Below are 25880 nucleotides of genomic sequence, written 5' to 3'. Positions count from 1 at the left end.
TACACGTGTAATGGCCTACAAAAACATATTTTGAAGCAGAAGAATCTAAAATGTAAGTAATAAAGAAAGGGAGTTTTGAGTACTTTTTACGGATGATTAAGCTGCTATAAACCAACAGCGGCATAAAAATAGTATGTACAATAAACAGTATCTGTAAAAACGCATAGGATTTTCTATTCACTATAAGGGCATGGGCATTTAATATAAAATGAGATTTAATAAATATCTATAAATAACTATTTTTTAAACAGTAAGAAATTCAGAAATTGTAACGAAAAAAGGTTCATAATATTTTAAAATATGAAAGTATGACTCATTAACATATAATGAGTCAAATTCTATTCTAAAAGTTAAAAAGCACGAATCCTTTTACTTTTAGAATAGAATATTCTTTATTATTTGTTAAGCCAGTTTATTGAGTAAATAGAAAAAAATTTTGAAAAGAATATTTTTGAAAAGGCTGTTTTATTAAACCAAGGTAAGCTCATTGATCATTATAAAGACATCCGCTTATAGTAGAGTGTCGATGTATGTGTTTATCATGTACCTAGGTTTGTAAACTAGTTAATGTAATAAAAAAAGAAAAAATTTAGTTTTTAAAACAAGTAAGCAAAGGAAGGCTAAAAATTATGTTGTTTTTGGTATTTGTTAAAATAACTGAAAAAATATCCAAGATGTTTACATTAAAATGCAGTCTATTCTTGCTTTATACTGTATGTTTAATGGCGCATAAAAATATATTATCTAATTCCTATATTATTCAAATGTGCATATTCACACAGGATGTAGGATACCTGCAGGATTCTCATGTGTAGGTAAAATCAGAACCACCGACAAAATTTTGTATGTAAAGCCCGCATCCTACAAAATATTACAAGATTAATAGTGAAAACAAATTAATTTAAACAATGTAACTCAATCTAAAAATGGAACAAGGTCAAAAATGAAACAGATTTCTCGAAAACTCAGCATTTTTGTGGTTTTTGCAATTAGTTGTTTAATAGTTAACCAGCTGCTAGTGACACGGAAATATTATGTTTCACAAATAACACGAAAATCGAAGTCATCGCTAACATTCAGAGACAGTGTAACCATAAACAAGTTAGACAATAACCTTATAAACTATACTGAATATAAACCACCTGACAACATACAAATAATCAGAAAACAAGACGAACTACTATACTGCAAAAGACTAATAAAAAATCAAACATTTAACAAAGCGCCGCGCGTTGATTTAACTACAGACAGTGAAGTATTTCAAAATGCTTTTAACAACTGTTCAACGTTTAAAACTGAATACAAATTTCGTGAAAGTAATGTCAGCAAAGAAGAATTAGATTTTCCAATCGCGTACTCCATTTTAATTTACGAAAACGTTCAACAGTTCACCAGACTTCTAACCGCGATTTACACGACAAACAATTACTATTGCGTTCATTTGGACGCGAAATCTACCTTGGAAACTGAACGAGCCACTTTGGCAGTGACGTCATGTTTTCCAAACGTTATCATGACGTCACAAAGAGAGAATGTGACGTATGCTTCCTATGAAAGACTACAGGCCGACATCAATTGCATGAAGGAACTTTTAAACCTCAAAAACGAAAACAACAAATGGAAATATTTAATTAATCTTTGTGGACAGGTTTGTTAATATTTTGTATTATTTTAACTTTTATTAAGTTTAAAGTTTGGCAATGTGATTAAAAGACTAAGTCATAAGAAAAATTGGTTAGACGTACATTTTCTATATTGAATAATGTATGTCTAATTTGGCAGCGTTGTGGTTTTTGACATAATAATTTTTTAAAGGATTTTCCGATACGAACAAATCTCGAAATAGTTCGCCAACTCAAACTTTTAAAGGGGACGAATGTAATACCAGGACAAAATGTCGCTGATGATGATGTAGGCACTTTAGGAAGAACAAAATGGATTCACAAGTAACAAAAAAAACATTGGCAAATTATTTTATGTTCTAAATATGTTCTAAAAACGGAAAATTGTTCTATTGCGAAGGTAGGTGGTAGCCTACTCGGATACCTCGATTAGAACAACCCAGGATAAAATTAGAACATTGCAGTACTTACAAGTGCTTAAAGTAGTTAAGTGCCCTTTGAAATGCCTGATATTCGGGCAGTAGGGTTTGTTCTTTTTGTGATAAAATTATATTGTTAAATAGTTTATTTTATTTTTCTAGGAAGCAAAATGTCAGCGTTGGCGACCATTTTGAAACTAAAGTTGTCCAGACAAATATATCTCACGTTCCTCCGCCCCACAACTCGATAATGCGAAAAAATTTAGCTTACAATTTTTTCTCGAGGCCCTTCTTAAAGTGGGCGTTGTATGAAAGCAAAGAAGCAAAGGAGATTTTAGAGTGGGCAAAGCCAACATACAGGTATATTAATTGAAGGCATACTGCTGTGGTTTATAAGCCACGCGTAATATACTTGCTCGGTAATTAATTATTTATTCAAGGTAATAATAGAATTTTTGATATTAGTCCAGACGAACATTATTGGCTCTTGATAAACACTTTACCTAATGCAACTGGTGGCAGAGAAACAACTAGTTGGTGGAGTGTTGTCAAATACGTGCAATGGATAAACGAAAAAACAAAAGACATGTGTCGTGGTAATATATATTTAAGTTATAGTAATACTTTTATAGGTAAATACCAGCGAAAATATAAGTTTATATTACCTTTAAGGTTATGTTCGACACTCTATCTGTGTTTTCGGGTCGGGGGATTTACCCAAACTGGTTCAACGTTACGAACTTTTCGTCAACAAACTCGACATTCGTTTCGACTCTGACGTCATGACCTGCTTACGTCACTGGTTAGACGAACGATTCGAAAATCGAATACCCGACTACAAAATTCCAAGTTGGTTATAACTTGATCCCAAAAACATAAAAAACATTTCCTATATTTTTTTACTTTATTTTTATTTAATTTTTTTTAAAGGGTATGTGGTTGTTATACTAAGTTCAACGAAGTTTCATGTGTTATTTGCGCCTATTTATTAATTTTTTATTGGTTGCTTTCGATTCTAATTTATAATAAAAAACCATAGCTTTTATTGTTGTATTTAAAAACTAAAAGATTTTTTCTTGTATTAGTTTAGTTAAAAATGTTTTCTATAAATTTTTTACTAAAAATCTATTAACACTTTTTTATAAAAACGCATTTTGTTATCTTGGAACAATGTGTTAATTTTTCAATTTAAAACCATCACTTTCCATTCTTGCAACTAAACAACCAACTTGTGATTTAACAAAGCACATACTTATAAAACTATAACAGGATTTATTATAAACACGGATCTGTATAAAAATACAATTACAAAATAACATATTCAATAAATGAGCACAGTATGATACTTAGTATTAGTACAAGCTATAGTAAGTAAACGTATTGAATAACCCAAAATTAAGCCCAAATTAACTTTAATTTGTTCTAACAATAAAAACCAAATACCAATATTGCTACAATACATAAAAAAAAATTATAAATTGATGTTAAAGCCAACTAGGAATTTTATAGTCGGGGATTCGATTTTCGACGCGATCGTCCAACCAGTGACGTAAGCAAGTCATGACGTCAGAGTCAAAACGATTGTCTAGTTTGTTGATAAAAAGCTCGTGGCGTTGGACTAGCCTGGGTAAATCCCCCGAACCAAAAACGCAAACACCATGACGATTATAACCTTCAAGTGACATAAACTTAAATTAGAAATTGCGGTTTTCTTGATAATTTTTTCCATAAAAGAATTATAGGAATGGACTTAGATGCATAGGCAATATTAAGCTTTAAAAAAAGCAACCCTTATTACCTTTACACACAGCATTCGGCCTATTATACAACCACTGAATATATCTTACGACACTCCACCAGCTTGGTGATTTGTTTCCACCCGGCGCATCAGGAAGAGTGTTTACCAATAACCAATAATGTTCATCTGGGCTAATATTTAAACAAATTTTACATTTAAGAAAAATTACTGAGTGAATTTATTTACAGTCAACATATTATTATGTTCACATAGATCTTTAGACCACCACACTCACAACAGCAAATTTGGTTTTAAATTCTTATTCAAGAAACCTTTATCATTGAAATTATATTCGAATGTGTGACTTTTAAAACTAAGCCTATTAAAGCAAGGCTAATTTGTTTGTCTTTTGTATATATATTTAATTTACAATTTAGGCTTATAAGTCATACAATTTATCTTTTAAGTCAATACCTAAAAGTTGGTTTTGACCACTCCAGAATTTCTCTTGCTTCTTTGCTTTCAAGCAACGCCCATTTTAAAAAATCTCTCGTATAAATATTATAAGCTGAATTTTTTCGCATGATGGGGTTGTGTGGCAGAGGACCGTTGGATTTATTTGTCCGGACCATTTTGATTTCAAAATGGTCGCCAACGCTGACATTCCTTTTTCTAGAAAAACAGAAATAACAGAATCTTTAAACAATCGTCTTTTGTTGTGCGAGAGTAAATTTCAAAGCTGTAATACTAGTTGCCAAAAAGGAATGGTAAATTTAATAGGTATGCCCATTTGAACCAATTTAATTTTAAAATTTTCAAGTAATGCAGTGTGGTACTTAATGTTTTTCTATTTACACCCAGTTGCTAAATTAGTTCACTGCAGTACAAACTGGCGCCCACATCAACCACAGAGTTTTATGTAACAAAAAAGCTCCTACTCGTATTTCCATTTTGTTCGTTTTAAAGTTTCTACTTCGTCTTCCATGACGTCATGACCAGGCACAACGTTCGTTCCTTTCAAAATTTTGAGCTGGCGAACTATTTCGAAATTTGTTCGCACCGGAAAGTCCTTTAAAAATAGAAGAGGCAATATTCTTATCATAAAAGTGCATGACAAACGTTACTCGACAAGTTGAAATGCGTCATTTAAATGCAATTGGTTCAAGGTGCAAATTTACGTGCACTAACATTTCTTTTATTTAAATATATTTAAGCTGATAAAATTTTTAAAAATAAACTTTTGTCAAGTTACAACGCCAGACTGTCTGACAACTTAAGTGTAATACAAATAACTGTAACGATGTGAATTCGAAAACAAAATTATTTAAATAAACAAAATTGATGTAGACTCATATTTACAAGTATTTAATTTATAAGGGAAATTTATTCCATAAAAAGTGATGGAGTATGAAGTATTTAGAAAAAAGGAAACGCGACTTTTCTAATAAAAATTGTTTTTGTTCTTTCATTAAAATAGTTACATGAAAATTGCGTTGGCAATTTTATAAGTCTAGATAAGTAAAGTAAATATTCACTGTACTTTACAATTACCATTTTACTTTCCTTTACTTATACAATCCACATAAAAAACGACACCCAATAAAAATAGACTTAATCCTAGGCTGCGTTTCCACCTTCGTACCTTGTGGCAAATTCTGATGCGTTTACACTTATTCAAAAACATCGTTCACACTTAGTGGTTTTCGCCACGAGGAACGAAAATTTTAACATGTGTGAACGATTAAAATTTGGTTTTCGTGCCAGGTTTCACAACGTGTAAAAAAGTGGTTTTCAAAACCAATTGTGGAGCATGAATGTACTGTCTGTTTGTCAGGCAAACTGTTTATTAGACATGTGAAAAGTTAAGTCTAGTAAACCTTTTTGTTTTTTTTTGTATATATATCTTTATCCTCGATGTGGGAAAGTCGAATGCGCGACTTAAACATAGAGTAACATAAGTTACTCCGACCCAGTCTCGAGTTGCCTGTGGCAGTTTGGAATATTATAAAGACTATAATTGCCCGGTAATTATGCTGCTGATTAAGTGCTGGCTCAGCAGGAGTTCATACAGTTTATAGCGCCTTGCTCAAGGGCGCTACAGCTTGAGATCAGTGGGGATTGAACCCACGACCTCATGGTAGTGTAGCAAGAGTTCTTATCACTACACCACGCTGCCGGTTTTTGTTTGCCGTTTGGTCTTATTTTTTATTCAATAACAAAGTTTTCATAAAGCCTAGTTAAGCCATATTTAGGCTTACAAACAAGACATAACTTATTGTTTTAAATTATGAATCAAGCGGTAACTTTCCTATTTTACAAACAGAATAAAAAACGACTAAAAAGAGCACAAAAGCTTTGGTTGAAAGAATCAAAGTCTACTAAAAAGAATCTACAAATTTCATAATATTCAAAAAAGTGGTTACATAAACAACAACGCGTGATTAAAAACCTTTTTTTGTTTACACTTACAACTATTATGTTTTCATAACTTCAGCGTTCACACTGGGTTTTCATACCCAAACCAGGCATGAAAACCGCTTATTTTACGCATTGTGAAACCTGGTACGAAAACCAATTTCGTCGTTCACACTGGGCTTTGTTTTCGTTCCTGGTGCCAAAAACCTGCTCTGTGCCTATGTGGAAACGTAGCCTTAGATCATCAAATTGTAAATAAACAACAACGAATGACTAATATAGTGCAAAAACACAGCTTAGATATTTTTTTAAATAATATGGCATTCAAGACTTAAAACACCTTTTTTGTTTTTATTAGGAATAAATATACTTTCAATACGTTTTTAAGCAATATGTAAACGCTATGATGACGGGCTTAACGGTAGCCTATGGCGTTAATGCAGCTCGAACTCTCGACATTGCGGCCCGTGACTCTAGGCTACAAACGACATGGTGCAAAACCGCAATACATTTTAATTCTGAATATTAGATTTGTCTGCTTATAATAAAAATAATAAAAAATGTTAACAAACCTGTCCACAAAGATTAATCAAATATTTCCATTTGTTGTTTTCGTTTTTGAGGTTTAAAAGTTCCTTCATGCAATTGATGTCGGCCTGTAGTCTTTCATAGGAAGCATACGTCACATTCTCTCTATGTGACGTCATGAAAACGTTTGGAAAACATGACGTCACTGCCAAAGTGGCTCGTTCAGTTTTCAAGCTAGATTTCGCGTCCAAATGAACGCAATAGTAATTGTTTGTAGTGTAAATCGCGCTTAGAAGTCTGGTGAACTGTTGAATGTTTTCGTAAATTAAAATGGAGTACGCGATTGGAAAATCTAATTCTTCTTTGCTGACATTACTTGCACGAAATTTGTAGTTGTTTTTAAACGTTGAACAATTGTTAAAAGCATTTTGAAATACTTCTTTGTCTGTAGTTAAATCAACGCGCGGCGCTTTGTTAATAGTTTGATTCTTTATTAATCTTTTACAATATAGTAGTTCGGCTTCACTGCTGGTAAACGACTCGCCGTTTGGAAATGAATTTTCACTGAAATTTCTAACATGATTGTTTAACTTTACAGTAGTAGTAGTAGTTATGTTTCCTAAAGTGACTAATGGTCTTGACGCACCGTTCCTAGGTATTGTTCTAACATAATAACTATACTTTGTTGACACTAGCATTTGGTTAAATATTATACAGCCTATTGCAAAGACTGCAAAAATGCTGAGTTTTCGAATAATACTTGTCATCTTATGGCTAATTCCACTTTTAGGTCAAGTTACATCGTTTAAATTAAGAGGTTTCGTAACATTCATCCAATATTATTTGTAGGATTCAGCACTAGTGATACAGCATTAACCTACACATAAATATAATGCGGTTATCCAACGGGATGTATTAATATATCTGTTTGGTTAGCATGCAATATCCTATAGTATTAGCGACATAGCTCGGGAAGGAATTTCCTTACATAGGGAAACATATATTCGTTTACAATTACTCATACTCGAAAAATCCCAGAATAACTGAGTTTCCTTGTTTTAGGAATTTTGATTGCTATAAGTAAGGCAATAAAAAACTAAATCAAGTATTCAAATCAAACCAAAAATACTTAATTTAACAACTTACTACTTGGACATGCTTTTAATGGTTGTATGTTAAACCTACACACATCTTTCTTAAACAAGTTTTTATAAAGATTAACTAAACTAACATATAAACAGCACTAACATATAAACAACTTTATTTCATAAATGTGAAATCGCTTTGGGCCTTTAGTATCGCTAAAAGGTTGTTAGGTTTTTTTCAATAACGGAAAGTGAACATTAATCAAATATTTTTTTAAACTATGTTTACAGTTAATGTTGAAAGACATAGTGCTTACTTAAAAGAGTTGCCTTTTTTATTTTTAAGTACCATAAACGTTTATCCTTTAAAACCACAAGCACTTATTTTAAATTTTGCAACATTCAAACATAACGGACTGTATTGTAATCAACTCATTGGTAATAAAATTAAGTACATATCGCACAAAAACAAAAATCAGTATAAAAGATAAAAATTACTAAAATAACAAAGTCAATAAATAAACAAAAAAATTCTATTATGAAAACCTGTATAGGCTACATCGACTATATACTTTATAGACTAAAACAACCAACATAAATCGTTCTAAAAACTAAACTTGAAATACTAGAACAGGATAATAAATTAGAAACGTGCTTGAAACGGAAATAATATTGCAATGCCACGAATTTTTAATAACTTCGAAATTCAATTAAAACGAGATGGAGGTCGATTGCCATCTGGTGTCGAAAACTTTATCGAATTTTTCGCGATTACCTTAATTACTTTTCCTTATAGATTTTAGTTTATTTTAACTTCGGTTTTGTCGAAACAAGTTATTTTTTACCAACTGATTCATAATACCCCTGTGTTACTAGTCCGCTCCGTGATATATACAAAAACGCCCCACTATTTTTCTAAACCAACATATCAGGTCACCCATTTGGGAATTTTGTAGTCTGGTATTCGATTTTCGAAGCGATCGTCCAACCAGCGACGTAAGCAGGTCATCACGTCAGAATCAAGGCGAATGTCGAGTTTGTTGACGAAAAGCTCGTGGTGTTGAACCAGTTTGGGGAGATCCCCCGAGCCAAAAACACAGATAGAGTGTCGAACATAACCTTTATAACATAAACCTTGAATATTACATTTATCTAGAGGTGTAACATTTATTGACATAAAGAAATATTACTTAAATAGTATTAAAGTTATAAAACTAGTATTAGGTACCCTGACAAACGTTATTATTTTTTTTAAACATCCACCGAATATATCTGACAACACTCCACCAACTGCTTGTTTTCGTGCCTCCAGGAGCGTCGGGTAACGTGTTTACCAGGAGCCAAAAATTTTCATCTGGACTAATTTTAAAATTTTTATTATTGCTTTAAATTAGTTATTAATTACTAAAAAAGTACTGTAACTTATAAACCACAGCATACATTTTAATTAGTATACCTGTATGTTGGCCTTGTCCATTCTAAAATCTCCTTTGCTTCTTTGCTATCATACAGAGCCCATTTTAAAAAAGCTCTTGAGAAAAAATTGTAAGCTAAATTTTTTCGCATTATCAGGTTGTGGGGCGGGGGAACGTGAGATATATTTGTCCGAACCATTTTAGTTTCAAAATGGTCGCCAACGCTGACATTTTGCTTCCTTAAAGTTAACACATAAAAGCTTTTATTTTCAGACAAATAATTTTTACGCATATTTTCAACTTAAATTTTTTCTTTTAGGTAAAAAGCTTTTTTGGTAAACATCACACGTTACAACAAAAAAACGTTTAGCCACTGAGAATATTAACATCATGACATAATTCTATCGAATGTATTTACTCGTAAATCCATTTCGTTCTTTGTAAAGTGCCCGCGTCACGATTTGCAACATCTTGTCCTGGAATAACATTTGTCCCCTTTAAAAGTTTAAGTTGTCGAACTATTTCGAGATTTGTTCGTAACGGAAAATCCTTTAAAAAAATCATGAATTAATACTTCACACCCAAATGCTTTTAATTTTTTATTTTTATGATGTACTTGTTATGAGACGTTGGCAATTATTTTCTAGACGACATTCAACATTAAATAAGCGGGTAGGTTAAATATACAAAAAGGTGACACTCTATATTTGTTTTATGAAAAACGGTAGGTGTAAACAAGCCAACTCAGTAATAAATTCACGTATACAGGTTTAAGTTAAGGTTGTGCTCACAAAGAAGCGCTACTTCAACAACTTAAACGTGATATCTTATAGCAATTACTAAAGTTAACAAACCTGTCCACAAAGATTAATTAAATAATTTCATTTGTTGCTTTCGTTTTTGAGGTTTAAAAGTTCCTTCATGCAATTGATGTCGGCCTGTAGTCTTTCATAGAAAGCATACGTCACATTCTCTCTATGTGACGTCATGATGACGTTTGGAAAACATGACGTCACTGCCAAAGTGGCTCGTTCAGTTTCCAAGGTAGATTTCGCGTCCAAATGAACGCAATAGTAATTGTTTGTAGTGTATATCGCGCTTAGAAGTCTGGTGAACTGTTGAACGTTTTCGTAAATTAAAATGGAGTACGCCATTGGAAAATCTAATTCTTCTTTGCTGACATTACTTGCACGAAATTTGTAGTTGTTTTTAAACGTTAAACAGTTGTTAAAAGCATTTTGAAATACTTCACTGTCTGTAGTTAAATCAACCCGCGGCGCTTTGTTAATAGTTTGATTCTTTATTAATCTGTTACAGTATATTAATTCGGCGTCATTTTTACGTAAATGCACGCTGTTTTGTACATTATCCTTTAACTTTTTATTAATAACACTGTCTTTAAATGTAAGTAACGACCTTGACGCAGCTTTCCGGGTTGTTTTAGAAAAATAATAACTATACCTCGTGGATTCAAACAATTGGTTAACTACTATACATCCTATGGCAAACACCGCAAAAAAACTAAGTTTTCGAAAGGTTTGCTTCATTCTTCAGTTGATTCCTTTTTCAGACCAAGTTTTATCTTTACGTGTCTATTTAGTAAGCAAGTTTTCTTCCCGGCTTACACTATTGACTATTAACACAGATAAGAACAAAAAATCCCTACTGGAGGAAACATGTAGGCCTACTAATATTGCGTAAAAACAAACAAGGTAATAGCACATATTTTACTGCTTATATTTTACTGCTTATATTTTACTGTTTATATTTTAACACATATTTTACTGCTTATATTTAACGCAGTAAACTTGATTTTCAAAGTGATAATAACTTTTGGTTTAAATATTTGTTAATGAATTTTGACTTCCTTTAAAATAACTGATAGTGAACATTAATCAAATAATTTTTTTAAACTATGTTTACAGTTGAAAGACATAGTGCTTACTTAAAAGAGTTGCCTTTTTTATTTTTAAGAACCATAAACGTTTATGCTTTGAAACCACAAGCACTTATTCTAAATTTTGTAACATTTAAACATAACGGACTGTATTGTAATCGACTTATTGGTAATAAAATTGAATATATATCGTACAAAAACAAAAATCAGTATAAAAGATAAAAAAATATTAAAGTCAATAAGTAAACAAAATTCTAATATGAAAACCTATAGGTTACATCGACTATATACTTTATAGACTAAAACAACCAACATGAATTGTTCTGAAACTAAACTTGAAATATTAAAACAGGATAGTAAATTAGAAACGTGCTTGAAACGGAAATAATATTGCAATGCCACGAATTTCTAATAACTTCGAAATTCAATTAAAACGAGATGGAGGTCGATTGCCATCTGGTGTCGAAAACTTTATCGAATTTTCCGCGAATACCTTAATTACTTTTCCTTATAGATTTTAGTTTATATTCACTTCGGTTTTGTCAAAACAAGTTATTTTTTACCAACTGATTTATAATACCGCCGTGTTACTAATCCGTTCCGTGATATTTTAAATACTATTTTCTAAACGACCATATCAGGTTACCCAATTCGGAATTTTGTAGTCGGGTATTCGATTTTCGAAGCGATCGTCTAACCAGCGACGTAAGCAGGTCATGACGTCAGAGTCGAAACGAATGTCGAGTTTGTTGACGAAAAGCTCCTGACGTTGAACTAGTTTGGGTAAATCCCCTGATCCAAAAACACAGATGGAGTGTCGAACATAACCTTCATAACATAAACCTTGAATATTACATTTATCTAGAGGTGTAACATTTATTGACATAAAGAAATATTACTTAAATAGTATTAAAGTCAACCCTATCTTAAAAAGTTTTTTTTCTATTAAAAATAAATATAAAACTAGTGATAGGTACCCTGACAAAGGTTATTATTATTTTTTTTAATCCACTGAATATATCTGACAACATTCCACCAACTGCTTGTTTCTCTGCCACCAGATGCGCCGGGTAACGTGTTCACCAGGAGCCAATAATGTTCATCTGGACTAATATTTAAAAAGTTATAATTTTTTATAAATAATTACCAAGCAAGTACGTGTGACTTATAAACCACAGCAGTATGGCTTTAATTAATATACCTGTATGTTGGCTTTGCCCACTCTAAAATCTCCTTTGCTTCTTTGCTTTCATACAACGCCCATTTTAAGAAGGGCCTCGAGAAAAAATTGTAAGCTAAATTTTTTCTCATTATCGGGTTGTAAGGCGGAGGAATGTGAGATATATTAGTCTGGACAACTTTAGTTTCAAAATGGTCGCCAACGCTGACATTTTGCTTCCTTAAAAATAAACACATGAAAGCTTTTATATATTTTAGGTAAATGTTTTTTTATTGAATGTATTTACTTGTAAATCCATTTCGTTCTTTTTAATGTGTCCACGTCACGATTTGCAACATCTTGTCCTGGAATAACATTCGCCCCCTTTAAAAGTTTAAGTTGTCGAACTATTTCGAGATTTGTTCGTAACGGAAAATCCTTTAAAAAAATCATGAATGAATACTTCACACCCAAATACTTTCGATTTTTTATTTTTAGTGGTGTACTTGTTATAAGATGTTGGCAATTATTTTATTGACGACATTCAATATTAAATAAGCGGGTAGGTTAAATATACAAAGGGGTGACACTCTATATTTGTTTTATGAAAAACGGTAGGTGTAAACATGCCACCTCAGTAATAAATTCACGTTATACAGGTTCAAGTTAAGGTTGTGCTCACCAAGAAGCAGTACTTAAACACATTAAATTTGATTATTGGAAACATTTTTCGGAGTTAACAAACCTGTCCACAAAGATTAATTAAATAATTCCATTTGTTGTTTTCGTTTTTGAGGTTTAAAAGTTCCTTCATGCAATTGATGTCGGCCTGTAGTCTTTCATAGGAAGCATACGTCACATTCTCTCTATGTGACGTCATGATAACGTTTGGAAAACATGACGTCACTGCCAAAGTGGCTCGTTCAGTTTCCAAGCTAGATTTCGCGTCCAAATGAACGCAATAGTAATTGTTCGTCGTGTAAATCGCGCTTAGAAGTCTGGTGAACTGTTGAACGTTTTCGTAAATTAAAATGGAGTACGCGATTGGAAAATCTAATTCTTCTTTGCTGACATTATTTTCACGAAATTTGTAGTTGTTTTTAAACGTTGAACAGTTGTTAAAAGCACTTTGAAATACTTCTCCGTCTGTAGTTAGATCAACCCGCGGCGCTTTGTTAAATGTTTGGTTTTTTATTAATCTGTTACAGTATATTAATTCGGCGTCATTTTTACGTAAATGCACGCTGTTTTGTACATTATCCTTTAACTTTTTATTAATAACACTGTCTTTAAATGTAAGTAACGACCTTGACGCAGCTTTCCGGATTGTTTTTGAAAAATAATAACTATACCTCGTGGATTCAAACAATTGGTTAACTACTATACATCCTATGACAAACACCGCAAAAAAACTAAGTTTTCGAAAGATTTGCTTCATTCTTCAGTTGATTCCACTTTCAGACCAAGATCTATTTTCACGTGTCTATTTAGTAAGCAAGTTTCCTTCCCAGCTTACACTATTAACTATTAACACAGATAAGAAAAAAAAATCCCTACTGGAGGAAACATGTAGGCCTACCAATATTGCGTAAAAACAAACAAGGTAATAACACATATTTTACTGCTTATATTTTACTGTTTTTATATTACAGAACATGGCATTGTATTTCGTCTAATAAATAACGCAGTAAACTTGATTTTCAAAGTGATAATAACTTTTTGTTTAAATATTTGTTCATGAATATTAAAAGAATATATATTATGTAATCGAATGGAACGATACTAGTGAATAAAAATTATTGTGTAAGATTAAAGTAGCGTTTTATTCGTAACTCTAGTTAAAAAAAATCAAGACTAAAAAAATAATCTATAAGCATTTTAAAATTGTTAATATCTTATTTAAATCCAAGTAGCTAAGTTTGTGTCTGCTTTTTGTTTTCGATTTTTTTGATATTAACTTATAGGGTAAAGTAATATATTTATTTGAATTTTTGGAGAAAAGGGTTGTCAAAATTGTAATGTGCTTTTTTTTCGCCATACGTCGGCCTTAAAAACAAACAATGTGGAATTGGCGCGTTACAAACGAAACTTTTGGGCCTGTAGTCCGATGCCATGCCTATATACATATAACATTAAAATTTTAATACAGAACATTTGGGCTCTAAGTTTTCTTTGCATAAATACGCCAAAACCACAAATATACAAGATTTTGAGTGCGATATCTGTATTATCAAAAGCAGTAAGTCAAGATTATAAAATTAGCTCACGGCAAGTTCAACGTTAAATATCTTTACCACTAATTATAAACACCAGTTGCAATCAACACATATCAACACAAGATTGTACATATGCGAATTAAGCGTAAATGAAGTTAACGATTTAATTAACGTGCCGTATACATCCAATCCACAAGCTAATTTAGTTGCATGTTACTCGCTTATAAACCTAAATGAGTTAATCTAATCTGGGTAGAAATTAAAATAGAGTTTTCCCTATGGACGTATTTTGTTTACGCATAAAATATATAAATTAAAAAGAATATTAACAAAGTTTGGTTAGATGGGTAAAGGTATTTACAAGAGTTATTTGATTTTATTCAAGTCTATTCTATATTCAAGCAATGACTTTAGAGGTTATTCCAGAAGAAAATGAAGTTATTGAAAGGTAATATCTAATGATTTCACATAACTATAACATGTTAACGTTTTATTTTTAATAATTTTGGCAGAAATACTTGCCAAACTTACGACGGAATTATTCTTAATATTGGAGGTAAAAAGTTCAAAGTCAACGAAAAGCAAATCAAATATTTACCTAACAGTCGAATCGCAATTTTAAACGAGTACCGGTAAGCACTAAATAAATCCTACGTAAGCCATGTGCTATTTTAAGACAATAAACTGGCAGTAATAGGCTAAGTATATAGACTTAGATGACGATATACTTGATATTTGTCAGCGTTGTTATTTTAATTAGGCAGTTGACGAATAAGACAATAATGTCGTTGTGCGACGATTATAACGAAAATATGCCGAACGAATTCTACTTCGACCGAAGCCATCAAACCTTCCAGTATATCCTTGCTGCGTATCGTGGCTGTAAGTTTTAAACGGAGTTATTACTTAAAGTATACAAAGTTTTTAATTAAAATATTTTTAAAGCTAAGCAAGTTTTATGTAGTATTTCAAACATAAACTTGAATGAAGATACCGTTACAAATGTTTAAAACTAATATAATTTGGATAAGAAAACAATTTAACAAAATTAGCATCTACGCTTTGTTTTTTTTTCTGTTTTATAGAAATTAACATTTAAAAAAAAACATTCATTGCAGTTAAGATTCATATTCCCTTCTCCGCGTGCCCAATGCTTCTAAGACAAGAACTTGTTTATTGGGGGGCGGATGAAACAAAACTCGATGCTTGTTGCTCTGAAAGAGTGGAGGTAACATCTATAAAGTATAAACGATATAGAAGTACATGAAACATTAAAAGTTTAATTTTCTTTTTGGACTTTAAGTTGGGTTACTTAAATATTTAGGAAATGAACCAGTTAGTGGAAGGACACGAAGCTATGATTCGGGACAAATTGTTCCGGTATAATCTGAAGATGAATCGACAAAACCTTCTAGAGACCATCCGATCATGGAAAACACTTAAAAATAATATAGAGACGGTAATAAACTTAGGATAACCTTTATTGTATAAATCTTTAACCTTGATGTCCTAACAATTGAGAAGATTTTAAAAATAACTGTAACTGTAGAAAGCAAGAAAAGACCTTTGAGTAGATTTTTAAATTTTAGTAATATGTCTAAAATATCGGGCAAATAAACTGTTATCCACAGATACGTTTATATATATGGAGTATCGTTGAAGACCCATCGTCATCCACACTCGCTAAAGTGTGGATGGTTTTCTCGATCGGTTTTATTCTTCTATCGTTTGCCTCATACATTACTGGAACTTTACCTGACTATTACACTGTGGACGAGAACGGAATTGAACACGAGATTCCAGTTCTAAAAACCATCGAAACAGTAAGGTTTTAACATTAAAAACTCAAGACTCCATTTTCGATTCGACTCCGCGGTTTACAGCAACCGAACCTTGCATTTTTAGTCACTTTGTAACAACGCTGCGTTTTTAGGTGTGTATGTCTTGGTTCACATTTGAGTTTGTGATACGGTTCTGTGTTGCTCCGAAAAAGGGAATTTTTATGATTCAGTTTTTAAACATAGTCGACATTCTAACAATTTTACCTTTCTTTCTTCAAATCTTTCGGGTCGATGCAATTAGTGGAATCGAAACATGGCAGAAAATCACAATGGTTAGATACAACGAATTTAGTTAACTTGTAAAAACTTATAGAATCCGCCAATTTTGTAATAGGCATAACTTGAAGATACTTTTTCTAAAGCGTTTTAAGTTATAATATTTCCCATTTTTAAGATGCTTCGTGTTCTAAGAGTGATTCGAATCTTCCGACTTGGTCGCCACTCCCAAGGATTAAAACTTCTTTGTGTCACTTTACAAAAAAGCAGCAACGAGTTAATCATGCTCTCGATATTTTTATTTATTGGAATGGTAAATAAACCATAAATGTACCAAGCTACATACTTTAAACACTTATATACAACACCAGGTCTACCTTACCAGAATCATTACGATAGTTTCGTTGTATCAAGTACTATTTGAATATATGTACTCAGAAATCAACATTTTTTAAATGTATTATTAGGTCATATTAGCTGGACTTCTTTTCGTCTTTGAAGATCGAGATTTATTTCCTCATTTAGGAGAAGCAATGTGGTTTGCTGATGTTACAATTACGACTGTTGGTTATGGTGACATCGTGCCGAAAACTATACCAGGTATATCAGCTTCTGATTAACATTAAATATTTTTTTATTCTTACCTATTCGAAAGCTGTGTTTTTCACGGTATAAAACTCTTAGCAATCTTGGCATGCTATCACCATGGCATAGTCTTAAAGTTGGGCATATTAAAGCCTTTTTTTACGTTAAATATACCAAACCTGTGCCTAGAAAAATATTCAAGTCAACACTTCTGTTTTGTTTAGGTAAGATCGTGACATCATTATCCTTTCTGGTCGGTTTGCTTGCTATAGCGATGCCCATACATCCAATAATTAATAACTTCACAAAATGTTATCAACAACAGAGGACATCGGAGATGGCTTTTAAACGAGCACTTAAACTATTGGTAAGAATTACAATAAAAAAATTTGAAATATATTTCTTATACATATTATAAAAATAATTTACCCTTCTATAACATACCTTAGCAACGGAACACTCCTTACATTTTCTTTATTATATTTATACTGGTATTTGATTTCGCAATTAAATAATTTTTTTAGAAATTACAGGAAGGTACAAAACAGGAGGAGCTAAGAAAATCCATTAAACTTTAACAATTATTGCACTTTTTATTTATATTATAACCTTTATACCTCAATTTGCTTTATTGTATTGTTGCAAAGTTGTATAAATTATAATATATGTATTATTAACAACTCAAACGGTTCCTCAATTTTTTCTAAGTGTGATTGCATATATTTATGTGTAGAAATTAAAAATGTAAGGTATATGATATGTACAAAAGTTAAACAACTTCCATCGGTAGGATTAAAAATGAATTAAAAGCCATTACCTGCATACTGTAATTGCTGATAGATTAGAAATACAAAATTAAATCAAATTCCTAATCTCTGCCAATATTGTGGGTGACAGTAGGTCTGTCCACTCTAAAAATCTTTTCAGCAGGAATGAAGTAACCCAAATATTCAATCTCATCTGGGGTGGTGTCAATATGGTAGTGACCCCCCTTCTTGTTAACCAAACTGTACCCATGCGTGTGCTCCACTCTTAAATCTAAACCTATATACAGCACTAACATATAAACAACTTTATTTCATAAATGTGAAATCGCTTCGGGCCTTTAGTGTCGCTAGAAGTTTATTAAGTTTTTTGTAATATTGTTTATAAATTCTGACTTCCTTTACAATAACGGAAAGTGAACATTAATCAAATATTTTTTTAACTACGTTTACAGCTAATGCCCTTTTTTTTAAAAGAACCACAAACGTTTATCCTTTGAAACCACAACCATTTACTCTAAAAAATTTTCAAACGTAACGGACTGCTTATAATAAAAATAACTAGATTTATTTGATAAATAAAATATGGTTCGAAATCGTTTGATTTTTTTTTATAAATATAATTTATTTAGTAGGTTTATTAATTAAATTATAAATTTAAATATGATTTTTTTTATATTTAAACCTAATTTTAACAAACGAACACGCATTCATTGATATTGTAATAGAAAAGTAAACTAAATTTAAAAGCAAAATACCAATCTTAATTTTTTAGTAATCAAACGAGTATTAAAATATAATAATAACAAAACAATTAAAAAAAAAATTTTACAAATTTTTGACTTATACTTTAACATTTTACTTAAATTTTCAACCAATATTTTTTACTTTAATAGACAGCGAAAAGGACGATTTTTGACCGGCGACCAGAACGCTATTAAATTATTCAAGCGTTAAACTCACACTGATTCATTATTTTATAAAAAAACTAAAATAATGATTAAACGATATTTAGCTGGAGTTAAATCTTCATTTTAAATAGCAACATACAAAATAATAATACCAACAACATATTAAAATTTCAGCAAATTTAATCTTTAAATTTTAATAATAAAATATATTAATTAGTAATTAGTGATAATTAAATGTCGTTAATAGGAGGTTTGCGATTCGTTGGGATAATAACAAACATACTAAAAATTTAGAACTTTTAGTTTTAAAGAACAAATGTTATCGTCTTTCAAAATTCGTCAAATAAGAATAAAAACAATAATAACTAGATTTATTTGATAAATAAAATATGGTTCGAAATTGTTTGATTCTTTTTTATAAATATAATTTATTTAGTAGGTTTATTAATTAAATTATAAATTTAAATATTAACTTTTTTTATATTTAAACCTAATTTTAACAAGCGAACACGCACTTATTGATATTGTAATATAAAAGTAAACTAAATTTAAAAGCAAAATACCGATCTTAATTTTTTAGTAATCAAACAAGTATTAAAATATAATAATAACAAAACAATTAAAACAAAAATTTTACACATTTTTTACTTATATTTTAACATTTTACTTAAATTTTCAACCAATATTTTTTACTTTAATGGACAGCGAAAAAGACAATTTTTGACGGCGACCAGAACGCTATTAAATTATTCAAGCGTTAAACTCACACTGATTCATTATTTTATAAAAAAACAAAAATAATGATTAAACGATATTTAGCTAGAGTTAAATCTTCATTTTAAATAGCAACATACAAAATAATAATACCAACAACATATTAAAATTTCAGCAAATTTAATCCTTAAATTTTAATAATAAAATATATTAATTAGTAATTAGTGATAATTAAATGTCGTTAATAGGAGGTTTGCGATTCGTTGGGATAATAACAGACATACTAAAAATTTAGAACTTTTACTTTTAAAGAACAAAAGTTATCGTCTTTCAAAATTCGTCAAATAAGAATAAAAACAATAATAATAAATATAATGACAATAACAATATGTTTCGAAATCTAAGATTTCGAACCATAATTAAATTTTAAATGCCTTATATCAAACTTTTATTTTTAATAAACAAACAAGAATTTAAATATAATAAACAAACAAAAATTAAATTTTTAATCGATTTTCGAGTTATTAATATTATGATATATAACTGACCAAAATTTGAAAACTTAATAACGATCTCCAAATTTTAATAAACAAACACCTATTAATTACTAATTAATAATATTTAAATTATCAAAATAGGAGGATTGGAACACAATATGATAATAAACAACATACTAAAATTTTAAAAATTTATATACACAAAATCAAAAGTTATTCGATTTCAAAATTCGGATTAGTAAGAATAAAAATAAAAATAATAATAAATATACGGACAATAACAATATGTTTCGAAATCTAAGATTTCGAACCATAATAATAACTAGAGTTAAATCTTCATTTTAAATAGCAACATACAAAATAATAATACCAACAACATATTAAAATTTCAGAAAATTTAATCTTTAAATTTTAATAATAAAATATATTAATTAGTAATTAGTGATAATTAAATGTCGTGAATAGAAGGTTTGCGATTCGTTGGGATAATAACAAACATACTAAAAATTTAGAACTTTTAGTTTTAAAGAACAAAAGTTATCGTCTTTCAAAATTCGTCAAATAAGAATAAAAACAATAATAATAATAAATACTAGATTTATTTGATAAATAAAATATGGTTCGAAATTGTTTGATTCTTTTTTATAAATATAATTTATTTAGTAGGTTTATTAATTAAATTATAAATTTAAATATAAACTTTTTTATATTTAAACCTAATTTTAACAAGCGAACACGCACTCATTGATATTGTAATATAAAAGTAAACTAATTTTAAAAGCAAAATACCGATCCTAATTTTCAGTAATCAAACAAGTATTAAAATATAATAATAACAAAACAATTGAAACAAAAATTTTACACATTTTTTACTTATATTTTAACATTTTACTTAAATTTTCAACCAATATTTTTTACTTTAATGGACAGCGAAAAGGACGATTTTTGACGGCGACCAGAACGCTATTAAATTATTCAAGCGTTAAACTCACACTGATTCATTATTTTATAAAAAAACAAAAATAATGATTAAACGATATTTAGCTAGAGTTAAGTCTTCATTTTAAATAACAACATACAAAATAATAATACCAACAACATATTAAAATTTCAGCAAATTTAATCTTTAAATTTTAATAATAAAATATATTAATTAGTAATTAGTGATAATTAAATGTCGTTAATAGGAGGTTTGCGATTCGTTGGGATAATAACAAACATACTAAAAATTTAGAACTTTTAGTTTTAAAGAACAAAAGTTATCGTCTTTCAAAATTCGTCAAATAAGAATAAAAACAATAATAATAAATATAATGACAATAACAATATGTTTCGAAATCTAAGATTTCGAACCATAATAATGACAATAACAATATGTTTCGAAATCTAAGATTTCGAACCATAATAAAAAATGTTAACAAACCTGTCCACAAAGATTAATTAAATATTTCCATTTGTTGTTTTCGTTTTTGAGGTTTAAAAGTTCCTTCATGCAATTGATGTCGGCCTGTAGTCTTTCATAGGAAGCATACGTCACATTCTCTCTATGTGACGTCATGATAATGTTTGAAAAACATGACGTCACTGCCAAAGTGACTCGTTCAGTTTCCAAGCTAGATTTCGCGTCCAAATGAACGCAATAGTAATTGTTAGTCGTGTAAATTGCGCTTAGAAGTCTGGTGAACTGTTTAATGTTTTCGTAAATTAAAATGGAGTACGCGATTGGAAAATCTAATTCTTCTTTGCTGACATTACTTTCACGAAATTTGTATTCAGTTTTAAATGTTAAACAGTTGTTAAAAGCATTTTGAAATACTTCTTTGTCTGTAGTTAATCAACGCGCGGCGCTTTGTTAATAGTTTGATTCTTTATTAATCTTTTACAATATAGTAGTTCGGCTTCACTGCTGGTAAACGACTCGCCGTTAGGAAATGAATTTTCACTGAAATTTCTAACATGATTATTTAACTTTACAGTAGTAGTAGTTCTGTTTCCTGAAGTGATGAATGGTTTTGACGCACCGTTCCTAGTTATTTTTCTAACGTAATAACTACACTTCGTTGACACTAGCATTTGATTAAATATTATACAGCCTATTGCAAAGACTGCAAAAATGCTGAGTTTTCGAATAATACTTGTCATCTTATGGTTAATTCCACTTTTAGGTCAAGTTACATCGTTTAAATTAATATGTTTTTTCCTACATGAGGAAACTTTCCCTACATGAGGAAACATATATTCTTTTACAATTACTCATACTCGAAAAATCCCAGAATAAAAGACTTAACTGAGTTTCCTTGTTTTAGGAATTTTGATTGCTAAAAGTAAGGCAATAAAAAAACTAAATCAAGTATTCAAATCCAACCATAAATACTTAATTTAACAACTTACTACTTGGACATGCTTTCAATCGTTGTATGTTAAACCTACACACATCTTTCTTAAACAAGTTTTTATAAAGATTAACTAAACTAACATATAAACAGCACTCACATATAAACAACTTTATTTCATTAATGTGAAATCGCTTCCGGCCTTTAGTGTCGCTAGAAGTTTATTAAGTTTTTTGTAATATTGTTTATAAATTCTGACTTCCTTTACAATAACGGAAAGTGAACATTAATCAAATAATTTTTTAAACTATGTTTACAGTTAATGTTGAAAGACATAGTGCTTACTTAAAAGAGTTGCCTTTTTTATTTTTAAGAACCATAAACGTCTATCCTTTGAAACCACAACCACTTACTCTAAATTTTGTAACATTCAAACATAACGGACTGTATTGTAATCGACTTATTGGTAATAAAATTGAATATATATCGTACAAAAACAAAAATCAGTATAAAAGATAAAAAAATATTAAAGTCAATAAGTAAACAAAATTCTAATATGAAAACCTATAGGCTACATCGACTATATACTTTATAGACTAAAAAAGCCAACATGGATTGTTCTGAAACTAAACTTGAAATATTAAAACAGGATAGTAAATTAGAAACGTGCTTGAAACGGAAATAATATTGCAATGCCACGAATTTCTAATAACTTCGAAATTCAATTAAAACAAGATGGAGGTCGATTGCCATCTGGTGTCGAAAACTTTATCGAATTTTCCGCGATTACCTTAATTACTTTTCCTTATAGATTTTAGTTTATTTTAACTTCGGTTTTGTCGAAACAAGTTATTTTTTACCAACTGATTCATAATACCCCCGTGTTACTAGTCCACTCCGTGATATATACAAAAACGCCCCACTATTTTTCTAAAGCACCATATCAGGTCACCCATTTTGGAATTTTGTAGTCTGGTATTCGATTTTCGAATCGTTCGTCCAACCAGCGACGTAAGCAGGTCATCACGTCAGAGTCGAAACGAATGTCGAGTTTGTTGACAAAAAGTTCGTGGTGTTGAACCAGTTTGGGGAGATCCCCCGAGCCAAAAACACAGATAGAGTGTCGAACATAACCTTTATAACATAAACCTTGAATATTACATTTATCTAGGGGTGTAACATTTATTGACATAAAAATATTACTTAAATATTATTAAAGCTATAAAACTAGTATTAGGTACCCTGACAAAGGTTATTATTTTTTTTAAACATCCACCGAATATATCTGACAACACTCCACCAACTGCTTGTTTCTTTGCCACCAGGAGCGTCGGGTAACGTGTTCACCAGGAGCCAAAAATTTTCATCCGGACTAATTTTAAAATTTTTATTATTACTTTAAATTAGATATTAATTACTAAAAAAGTACTGTAACTTATAAACCACAGCATACATTTTAATTAGTATACCTGTATGTTGGCCTTGTCCATTCTAAAATCTCCTTTGCTTTTTTGCTTTCATACAACACCCATTTTAAAAAAGGCCTCGAGAAAAAATTGTAAGCTAAATTTTTTCGCATTATCGGGTTGTGGGGCGGGGGAACGTGAGATATATTTGTCCGAACCATTTTAGTTTCAAAATGGTCATCAACGCTGACATTTTGCTTCCTTAAAATTAAACACATAAAAGCTTTTATTTTCAGACAAATAATTTTTACGCATATTTTCAACTCAAATTTTTTCTTTTAGGTAAAAAGCTTTTTTGGTAAATGATTCACTTTACAACAAAAACCGTTTAGCCACTGAGAATATTAACTTCATGACAAAATTATATCGAATGTATTTACTCGTAAATCCATTTCGTTCTTTGTAAAGTGCCCGCGTCACGATTTGCAACATCTTGTCCTGGAATAACATTTGTCCCCTTTAAAAGTTTAAGTTGGCGAACTATTTCGAGATTTGTTCGTAACGGAAAATCCTTTAAAAAAATCATGAATTAATACTTCACACACAAATTCTTTTAATTTGTTATTTTTGGTGGTGTACTTGTTATGAGACGTTGGTATTTTTATAGACGACATTCAATATAAGGTAAACGGGTAGGTTAAACATACAAAAAAGTGACACTTTATATTTGTTTTATGAAAAACGGTATGTGTAAACATGCCACCTCAGTGATAAATTCACGTTATACAGGTTCAAGTTAAGGTTGTGCTCACCAAGAAACAGTACTTAAACACATTAAATTTGATTATTGGAAACATTTTTCGGAGTTAACAAACCTGTCCACAAAGATTAATTAAATAATTCCATTTGTTGTTTTCGTTTTTGAGGTTTAAAAGTTCCTTCATGCAATTGATGTCGGCCTGTAGTCTTTCATAGGAAGCATACGTCACATTCTCTCTATGTGACGTCATGATAACGTTTGGAAAACATGACGTCACTGCCAAAGTGGCTCGTTCAGTTTCCAAGCTAGATTTCGCGTCCAAATGAACGCAATAGTAATTGTTCGTCGTGTAAATCGCGCTTAGAAGTCTGGTGAACTGTTGAACGTTTTCGTAAATTAAAATGGAGTACGCGATTGGAAAATCTAATTCTTCTTTGCTGACATTATTTTCACGAAATTTGTAGTTGTTTTTAAACGTTGAACAGTTGTTAAAAGCACTTTGAAATACTTCTCCGTCTGTAGTTAGATCAACCCGCGGCGCTTTGTTAAATGTTTGGTTTTTTATTAATCTGTTACAGTATATTAATTCGGCGTCATTTTTACGTAAATGCACGCTGTTTTGTACATTATCCTTTAACTTTTTATTAATAACACTGTCTTTAAATGTAAGTAACGACCTTGACGCAGCTTTCCGGATTGTTTTTGAAAAATAATAACTATACCTCGTGGATTCAAACAATTGGTTAACTACTATACATCCTATGGCAAACACCGCAAAAAAACTAAGTTTTCGAAAGATTTGCTTCATTCTTCAGTTGATTCCACTTTCAGACCAAGATCTATTTTCACGTGTCTATTTAGTAAGCAAGTTTCCTTCCCAGCTTACACTATTAACTATTAACACAGATAAGAAAAAAAAATCCCTACTGGAGGAAACATGTAGGCCTACCAATATTGCGTAAAAACAAACAAGGTAATAACACATATTTTACTGCTTATATTTTACTGTTTTTATATTACAGAACATGGCATTGTATTTCGTCTAATAAATAACGCAGTAAACTTGATTTTCAAAGTGATAATAACTTTTTGTTTAAATATTTGTTCATGAATATTAAAAGAATATATATTATGTAATCGAATGGAACGATACTAGTGAATAAAAATTATTGTGTAAGATTAAAGTAGCGTTTTATTCGTAACTCTAGTTAAAAAAAATCAAGACTAAAAAAATAATCTATAAGCATTTTAAAATTGTTAATATCTTATTTAAATCCAAGTAGCTAAGTTTGTGTCTGCTTTTTGTTTTCGATTTTTTTGATATTAACTTATAGGGTAAAGTAATATATTTATTTGAAT

The 25880-nt window shown here is 30.4% G+C and overlaps 5 protein-coding genes and 1 pseudogene across 6 annotated transcripts; 2 read left to right on the top strand and 4 right to left on the bottom strand.

Annotated features, from left to right (window-relative positions):
- The first annotated feature begins 322 nt into the window (after positions 1 to 322).
- On the top strand, positions 323 to 3314 carry LOC145754692 (N-acetyllactosaminide beta-1,6-N-acetylglucosaminyl-transferase-like). Its single transcript, XM_082570797.1, has 6 exons — positions 323 to 478; positions 783 to 1648; positions 1816 to 1946; positions 2204 to 2401; positions 2507 to 2637; positions 2714 to 3314. Exons 2-6 carry the CDS (start codon positions 944 to 946, stop codon positions 2899 to 2901), a joined length of 1353 nt encoding a protein of 450 aa, XP_082426923.1. The 5' UTR covers positions 323 to 478; positions 783 to 943; the 3' UTR covers positions 2902 to 3314.
- On the bottom strand, positions 740 to 7661 carry LOC145754691 (beta-1,3-galactosyl-O-glycosyl-glycoprotein beta-1,6-N-acetylglucosaminyltransferase 3-like). Of its 2 annotated transcripts, none has more exons than XM_082570796.1 (5): positions 6767 to 7661; positions 4718 to 4848; positions 4254 to 4451; positions 3840 to 3970; positions 740 to 861 (listed from the first exon to the last, which is right to left on the bottom strand). In XM_082570796.1, exons 1-5 carry the CDS (start codon positions 7487 to 7489, stop codon positions 806 to 808), a joined length of 1239 nt encoding a protein of 412 aa, XP_082426922.1. In that variant the 5' UTR covers positions 7490 to 7661; the 3' UTR covers positions 740 to 805. The 2 variants fall into 2 exon arrangements, with proteins under 2 accessions (XP_082426922.1, XP_082426921.1); XM_082570795.1 differs by lacking the exon at positions 740 to 861 and adding an exon at positions 3304 to 3713.
- A 1074-nt stretch (positions 7662 to 8735) lies between these two features.
- Positions 8736 to 10769, bottom strand: LOC145755687 (N-acetyllactosaminide beta-1,6-N-acetylglucosaminyl-transferase-like; annotated as a pseudogene).
- Positions 10770 to 11756: 987 nt separating this feature from the next.
- On the bottom strand, positions 11757 to 13716 carry LOC145755686 (N-acetyllactosaminide beta-1,6-N-acetylglucosaminyl-transferase-like). The gene is made up of 5 exons (XM_082571937.1): positions 13024 to 13716; positions 12586 to 12716; positions 12321 to 12518; positions 12097 to 12227; positions 11757 to 11980 (listed from the first exon to the last, which is right to left on the bottom strand). Exons 1-5 carry the CDS (start codon positions 13714 to 13716, stop codon positions 11757 to 11759), a joined length of 1377 nt encoding a protein of 458 aa, XP_082428063.1.
- Positions 13717 to 14898: 1182 nt separating this feature from the next.
- LOC145755685 (voltage-gated potassium channel regulatory subunit KCNF1-like) lies at positions 14899 to 17724 on the top strand. The gene is made up of 11 exons (XM_082571936.1): positions 14899 to 14942; positions 15007 to 15126; positions 15255 to 15376; positions 15613 to 15722; positions 15819 to 15953; positions 16126 to 16317; positions 16428 to 16607; positions 16730 to 16864; positions 17019 to 17151; positions 17361 to 17503; positions 17661 to 17724. Exons 1-11 carry the CDS (start codon positions 14899 to 14901, stop codon positions 17712 to 17714), a joined length of 1368 nt encoding a protein of 455 aa, XP_082428062.1. The 3' UTR covers positions 17715 to 17724.
- A 3712-nt stretch (positions 17725 to 21436) lies between these two features.
- LOC145755684 (N-acetyllactosaminide beta-1,6-N-acetylglucosaminyl-transferase-like) lies at positions 21437 to 25329 on the bottom strand. Its single transcript, XM_082571935.1, has 7 exons — positions 24637 to 25329; positions 24202 to 24332; positions 23825 to 24022; positions 23597 to 23727; positions 23308 to 23489; positions 22276 to 22340; positions 21437 to 21776 (listed from the first exon to the last, which is right to left on the bottom strand). The coding sequence occupies exons 1-7, from the start codon at positions 25327 to 25329 to the stop codon at positions 21437 to 21439; spliced, it is 1740 nt and encodes a 579-aa protein (XP_082428061.1).
- Between the last annotated feature and the right edge of the window lie 551 nt (positions 25330 to 25880).

This window comes from Corella eumyota, chromosome 6 (assembly GCF_963082875.1).
Source record: "Corella eumyota chromosome 6, kaCorEumy4.1, whole genome shotgun sequence".
NCBI classification, from domain to species: Eukaryota; Metazoa; Chordata; class Ascidiacea; order Phlebobranchia; family Corellidae; genus Corella; species Corella eumyota.
The sequence above is the reverse complement of the archived record's forward strand: the minus strand, read 5'-3'. Positions and strand labels throughout refer to the sequence as shown.